We start from the raw sequence: 7433 nt of genomic DNA, 5'->3' as shown, positions 1-7433 counted from the left end.
ACTAAATTCTATGGAATTCAGTTTATTTGTAAAAATAATAATGAAATTGACCTGATGTAGTATTGTAAAAATTAAACAAAATATTTTTAATAACTTATATCATTTGTAGCACATAAGCAATAATCCAGTATGATGTCTGTTAGTTTTGACTCCCTCACTGTAACTAAAGTAAATGATTTTAAAGAATATGTAATAGTTTACTTTCAAAATTATTTCCCTCACTTTGTTTTATGAAATAGAATAACCTGATTAAAGAATCACAGATTTTTATTTAATTTTAGAAAATTTTAAAATAACTATTTCTGAATAAAAAAATCTTTGTTCTATCAACTTCATAGCTGCCTAGTCTTATTTTTTTCATATTTCTGAGCAATTCAATTTTATTCTAAATCTTTTTCTCTGTGTGCCTAGCTTTAAAAATCTATTATACACAGTGATACAGGTAGAGTCATAAGTACAATTGTGAGATTTCTCAACAATGGTGTAGGTAAGTGTGTTGTTTGCTCCAGTTAGCCTCACTCTTTTCATTGAGGTGAAAGAGTATGGTAGTTTTCAGGCATGAAGAAAAAAACACCATTCTCTTTGTTCAGCGAGGGGAATTAATGTGTGTTTATACAGGGTTTGGTGGGATCCTCATGTCTTTTGGCATTTTTACTTCCAACTTTTCCCCAGCCAAGTTCTGAGCTGGAAATACTTTTCATGAGAATCTGTACTTGACCCTGGTTGGCCCCAGGGATTTCAAGGTCTCTATCTTTGGATGAACTTTGGTGAGAGAAGGGATTCCAAAGTGGATATTTGTAGTATCCATGTATGCATGTGCACACACCACTATCTCAGCACTCATCCATGGAAACTGGGGAAATCAAACCTATACATCCCTTTGACCTCTGCTTCCCTGTCACCCCATGGGTATGATGGCTGATGCTCTCACTCAGTAGGAACCATCTGTGCCATCTTGAATTATTGGCAAGTGACTCTTCAGAGACATTAATGCCTTTTCATTTACTGGAATGCTCAGTCCTACAGTTCAGAAGTTACAAGAAAATAAAGACCTGAATTTGTATATACAACAGAAAAGATCTGCACACTGAGAAATAATCAACTTTTAACAGAATCTCCTGGCCCTAGAAATGAATCTCTCTGCTGGAAATGTGAAGCGTATGCATTGCTTCCAGCCTCACTCCTTCTTCTCATTAAATGGCTAGAGACAGCATTCTAGGCTCAAAAAGCCTGATGGACATCAACTGTGGATTTTCTCTGTGCCTATATATTAGTTCTAAGACATTCCCCTCCTCATCACTTCTGAATCTCTGAGTAACAATTATGCCATCTTCCATTTCTGGGGCCTTGGGACTGTGCTGAGCCATTAATTAGGCAGATGTCTCCTCACAGTGGGAGGTTTGAGTGGGCTCAGGAGAATCTTAGGACATAAGGAGCTTTCAGCCTGTAGGACTATCCATGGACAATGTGTGGGCAGTGATACCTAGAGCCATCACCAAAGGGTGAGCAGAAGTTTGTAAACCTGGGGACTCATGATCTTCATTAGAATACACACAGGATCTGCACCCATTAGTATGGTATCCCACTGACCTTCCATTTTGCCCCAAAGGATGATTCTTGACAGTCTCTTCATTCTGACTCTTAATCTCTCCACATTGTCCAATGTCAAGTTTGTGTTTATTTGCAGCACACACAGTTTCTGCTTCCCTCTGTCATGCCTCTTTAAAGCTATGTACCCTCCCAGTTCAGGTTACTCATGTCTTCCTGGGATAGGAAGTGGGGCATTGTTTTTCTCCTCATTGTAGCTTAGACACTGAGACTCTACATGTACATTCCTAGACCCTGCATTAGTCAGAAGTTCTCCAGAGAAACTATGTATCTATCTAAAATGAGAGAGAGAGAAAGAAAGAAGTTGAGAGATTTTAAGGAATTGTCTCATGCAAATGTGGAGGCAATAAAGTAAAAAACCTGAGGATATACTCAGGGAAGACTTGATGTTTCAGCTCCCATCTAAAGGCAGTCTAGAAACAGAATTCCCTCTTTTGGGGGGACCACTCTCTTTTTCTCTCAAGAACTTCAACTGATTAGATAAAGCTTACACATTTTTTGGAGGATAATTTGCTTTACTCAAAGCCTACTGATTTAGGCGCAAATCTCATCTAAAACTATTTTCACAGCAACATTTAGACTAGTGTTCGACCAAATATCTGGGCATTCCATGGCCCAGCCAAATTGACACATCAAATTAAGCAATACAAATTCACTCATTGTCAACTTGGCACCCATGAACATTTTTTTAAATCATACTTAATTTCCAAATAAAGACGATAACAAGCCCATACTTCCATATAACATGACACAACTATCCTGTGCACAACAAACATGTACTAACGCCTACCCAGAAAGAATGTAAAGTTTTTAAGTAATGTTCACTCTTCTTGATATCCTATAACTTAAATACTATGTTGTAAATAATATTTTGTGATGTAAAGTCAATACACTTTATATGCTAAAGTGATGGAAAAAAATTCACAAGCAACAAGCAAAAAGTATCTAGTCACCTATGAAGGTAAGCCCATCAGATCAACAGCTGACTTCTCAGCAGAAACCTTATGAACCAGGAGACATTGGGGGCCTATTTTTAATATTCTTAAAGGAAAGAACTGTCAGCCAAGAATTTTGTATCCTGCTAAAATAGGCTTCATAAATCATGGAGAAAAAAAGTCTTTCCCAGATAAGAAAATGCTATGGGAACTCATCACCTCTAGATTGGCCCTATAAGAAATGCTCAGGAGAATTCTAAATATGGAAATGAAAGGTCAATACTTGCTATCATAAAGACATGTGAAACAATAAAACTGCTAAGTCTTATAATACAAGTACACAATTGAGACTACAAAGCAACTAGGTAACAATAACATCATGACTTTGATAGACTCAAGGTAAAGGGATAGAAAAAGATATTCCACAAAAATGGAAACCAAAAGTGAGGCAAAATAATGATATTTACATCACATAAAACAGACTTTAAATCAAAATGGTAAAAAACAAAAAAGACAAAGAAGATCATTACATAATGATGAAGAGATCAATTCAACAAGAAGATATAACAATCCTAAATACACATGCACCCAACAGCAGAGTACCTAGATTTATAAAATAAATACTAATTGACCTAAGAAAAGACATAGGAAAAAATGTAATCATAGTAGAAGACTTCATCAACCCACTGACAGATCATTAACGCATAAAATAAGAAAACTCTGGATTTAAATTGGACTCTAGAACAAATATACATAACAGACATTTTCAGAACACTCTAACCATCACCTGTCTCTCCTTCTGAGAAAATGAGAGGAGGAGGACCCAGGCAACTGTATGGTCAGGGATGCTGCTGAGAGTCTCTACAAGGGCAATGCCTAGGGGAGCTTTGGGGCAGGGCGCCCCTAAGATCCCACAACTATAGAGCCACCAGTGTGCAGAACCAACCTGGAAGAACCACAAGCATGCAATTTCAATATGTGACACCTGAAGCCTGGGTTGTGCCTAGCAAAGCCATAGGGGCAGGTTTGCCTGAGGCCTCTCATGTTCACTGCAGCATAATTCACAGCAGCCAAGATATGGAAATAACTGAAGTGTCCATCAAGAGATGAATGGAAACAGAAGTTGTATTGTATAGTGTATATATATACACATACATAGGAATATGATTCAGCTTTAAAATAGAAAATCCTGCATTTATAATGACATGGATGAATCAAGATGATATTATGTTACATGAAATAAGCCAGAGAAAGAAAAATACTGCATGATCTCACTGATATGTGCAATAAAAAAAAATCAATACATACAAATAGAGAGTAGATGCTGGTTACCAAGGGTGTGTGTTGGGGGATATGAAATGGAGAGATATAGGTCAAAGTACACAAAAATGCAGTTATTTCAGACGAATGTCTAGAAACCTAATTTACAGCATCAGGACTTAGTTAATAATATCATATTGTATACTGAAAATTTGCTAAGAGAGTACATTTTAGATGCATTTACCGCCCCCACACACTCACAAAGGCAACTATATGAAGTGATGGATATGTTAATTTACTTGACTGTAGTAATCACTTCATTATGTTTATGTATATCGAAATATGTAACACACCTTAAATATGTATAATAAAAATAAAGAAAAAAAACAATTCCACTGTCAGTATAAAAAGTTCTATAAAACAAAACCAGAACTGACATGGTCTTGACAATGGAGTCTGGGAACTTAAAAAATGAAACTTTAATAGAATCAACAGTTATTTCTCTGAAGGGCACAAACCTTGCACAGGACGTTAACACAGCATACACTTTTCCATAATCATGAGAGCAAATGTTTATTATTATGTACAACACAATTAAATAGGTACTTTACATTTAGTTTTAGACAATGGTCTTAAGAGTTAGGTGTGGTTTTAAATCCCAAATTGTATTTTAGGAAAAAGAAACCAAGAATTTATTCATCATTACACAGAGTATAAAACAAGAGACAAGAGTTTGAACTTAAACATTCTGTACATAAAATTTTCACTGGGTATATATATTGCTTATGTTTTCCTCTTCTCAACTCCTTGATGAACCTGGGATATTCTGGACAACAAACTGACACACAGTCAGACTCCTTACTTGATCTTGGTGGTGGTCATGTTGGTGGTTCCTGTGGACTATCACAGATAACATGGATGGTGGCTAACAGGCTTCACTAAGTCTTTTCAGATCAGTGATAAAGGGAAATATGGAGAAATGGGAGGTCAAGGATGTTATACTAATACTGCTCTGTCTATAGGAGAGATTAGATGTCTTTCTTTGGCCTTTGTGGAAAACAGCATGGAGGTTCTTAAAGAAATGAAAAATAGAACTACCAGATGACCCAGCAATCTCTCTTCTGTGTATATACTCAAAGGAAATAAAAAGTATATACTTTTTGAAAATATAAAAAAGAATGAATGAGTAAATAAGCATCTCAACCAAATACACCATAATATCCCAAGGAAGAATAGAAGTTCTAAAGCAAAAAAGGGAGACTGCAAGGAGGAGATGATCTGAATGATGTAGATGAGCTCAGATGCAAGAGATGAGCCTCAAAACAAGGGGTAGGTGGAGGAATGAGAAAGTCAGGAGCTGGGTGGGCACAGAGTCATGGGGGCTGGGCAGTTCCAAGGATTGAAATATGGGTAAGCAGGCGGAGAAAAGCAACATTGAGAGAACTTGAAGATGAGTGACCCATAGTTTGTGACATTGAAAAATGAGACAGTGCCTGCCTCACAGTCTAGGAAAACCCCAACACGGTGAGGAGGCACAGCCATGGAGAGAGTCAAAATCTCAGGATCAGAGGAGGAAGAGTCCTCAAATGCACTGTACTTAAATTTATTCTGTAACCCTATAACCCAGTAGCCAAATATAGGTCTGTATCTGGAGTAAACATTTTTATGATTTGTGTTTTTTCTAACACCAAACTTTATATTGCGGGAGTGTATTCTACAGTATACTCCCAGGATCCAAGCAGTCTTCTTGGACACATCTATTTCCCAGTAATGTTTCCCTGAGTAGAAATATTGGGATCCCAAGATACCATAATTATAAAACTTAACAGGCCAAATTGGCACAGATAAAACTTGTCTTTGATCTTCTGAAAGGACAAGATTCAAATTTAGGTTGACTGGATTCAGTGTGATGTCCACTGCAGGAAAAAAAAAAAATATATATATATATATATATATACATAAGATCAGGAGACAGACATGGAGTAGGGTTATCCAGTGATGTTGTGAGAAATGTATTATGTATATGTGTTGAGAAGTGCAGAGAATATATGAGGCTAAGATCATAAGATTTCACTGAAACCACAAACTTCTCAAAAGTGATAAAAACACAGCAATCTAAAGGCCCTGTAACTTCTTACCCCAGTAGCATCGGACATCTGTTAGCTCTGAAATAATAAAAGATTCAATGATGTTGATTAGAAACAAAGGAATAAGCAGTTGTACCTATCTCTTCTCTAGAGTAGGGGCAGAGGAGAGGGGTACTATGAAGCTGTGAACTGGAGAATGAATGAACCAGATACTCAGCCATTCTCTCTGAGATATAAGCACATTCTCTCATTGTGGAAGATCCCTTCTTCTCTGGTCTCCCCTCCTCTTCTATTCTCATGTTTAAGCTATATCAGACACGCGATTTACTTGTTGACACCACAGGAATCCCACATTCACAATTCTCTCCCTCTCTCCTCACCTCTAAACTCTTGCAGCATCCCACTCAGATCTGGAGCATGGAATACAGTCTTCAGTTTCTTGGAAATAGCTTTTGGCTTTTTCAGCATCCAGATCTCACTCCTAAGGATGAAAAAAATCGTGATCCTCCACATCCCTCATCCTGTGTCCATCCCTCCAACACCACTGGCTTTCTCTCCTTCCACATCATTGAGATACTTGCACCCTCTTCCCTGAAGACTCTGAGGAGGGGAGAAGGGAGAGAGCCCTGACCCCCGATCTAGAAGAAATGTACTCACGTCTACCTCTCCATTTACTCTCTGTGTGAAGTTGAGAATGTCTTCACCTTGTGAAAGTACAGTTCCTTTGTCTAAAAGTGGAATAATTAAACCCTCCTTTGATACCTCATGGAAATAATGCATAGGAAAAACCTTTGCTACCTCTAAAAATGGTATACGATGTGTGGAAAACTCTGCATCTCAGTGGGTCTTCCAGAGAGGGGCCAGAGATGTGGGTTTCCAGGCAAATCAAGAGTGAAGCTGCAGATCATGGCTGTGATGCTGGTCTCTGTATGAAAAGCTTATGGACCTGTGCCCTAGACCAAAGCTTGAACTCCAGGGGTGTAGCCCACATCTGAGATTTCAGATTCTCTGGGAAAACTTATGAACACTTAGCAAAGGAGAAGTTATAACCACTAAACTAAAAATGGTTAGAATTTCATATGTTTGTAAGGAATTTGATGCTGCCAGGTGGGTTGGCAACTTTAGACACAAGAGTTATACTTTTTCATATGAGCTTTGAAAGTGTGTGAACAGGAAGAGATTATTTATTGGCACCAGTGTCAAAGCCTTGAGGCTTGGATCTGCTTTTGGAAATCCAAAGAGAACCTTGTAGAATGACCTGGTCTCTTTTATTCCCATGTACGTAAAGTAAATATAAAGTTGTTGTCCCTATGTCGTATTTTAGGACTTGATAAGGCCCCCCCTCTGATATGACAAGCACCTATGAAATGAAAGATCCAGAGCTGGATGCAGACAGGTCAAGTAAATGAGTAAAGCCACAGGAGTCTGATAGTAAAACTTCTTATCATTAATACCCTTTCTGAACTTCAACCACCAGATTTACTACTGTAGAATCTGATCCATTCTCAATATGGAGCACTCAAATCCTCATCTGTGACCAGCA

At 37.8% G+C, this 7433-nt stretch overlaps 1 protein-coding gene across 1 annotated transcript in view; it reads right to left on the bottom strand.

Annotated features, from left to right (window-relative positions):
• Positions 1 to 4922: 4922 nt before the first annotated feature.
• Positions 4923 to 7433, bottom strand: part of LOC123642340 (tripartite motif-containing protein 34-like) — a 30900-nt gene continuing 28389 nt past the window's right edge. The window contains 3 exon segments of the mRNA XM_045557339.1: positions 4923 to 5719; positions 5942 to 5968; positions 6271 to 6371. Of these exon segments, the coding sequence (XP_045413295.1) occupies positions 5154 to 5719; positions 5942 to 5968; positions 6271 to 6371 (694 nt within the window). The 3' untranslated portion in view covers positions 4923 to 5153.

This window comes from Lemur catta, chromosome 7, assembly GCF_020740605.2.
Source record: "Lemur catta isolate mLemCat1 chromosome 7, mLemCat1.pri, whole genome shotgun sequence".
Classification (NCBI taxonomy): domain Eukaryota; kingdom Metazoa; phylum Chordata; class Mammalia; order Primates; family Lemuridae; genus Lemur; species Lemur catta.
This window is presented reverse-complemented; position numbering and strand designations above follow the sequence as displayed.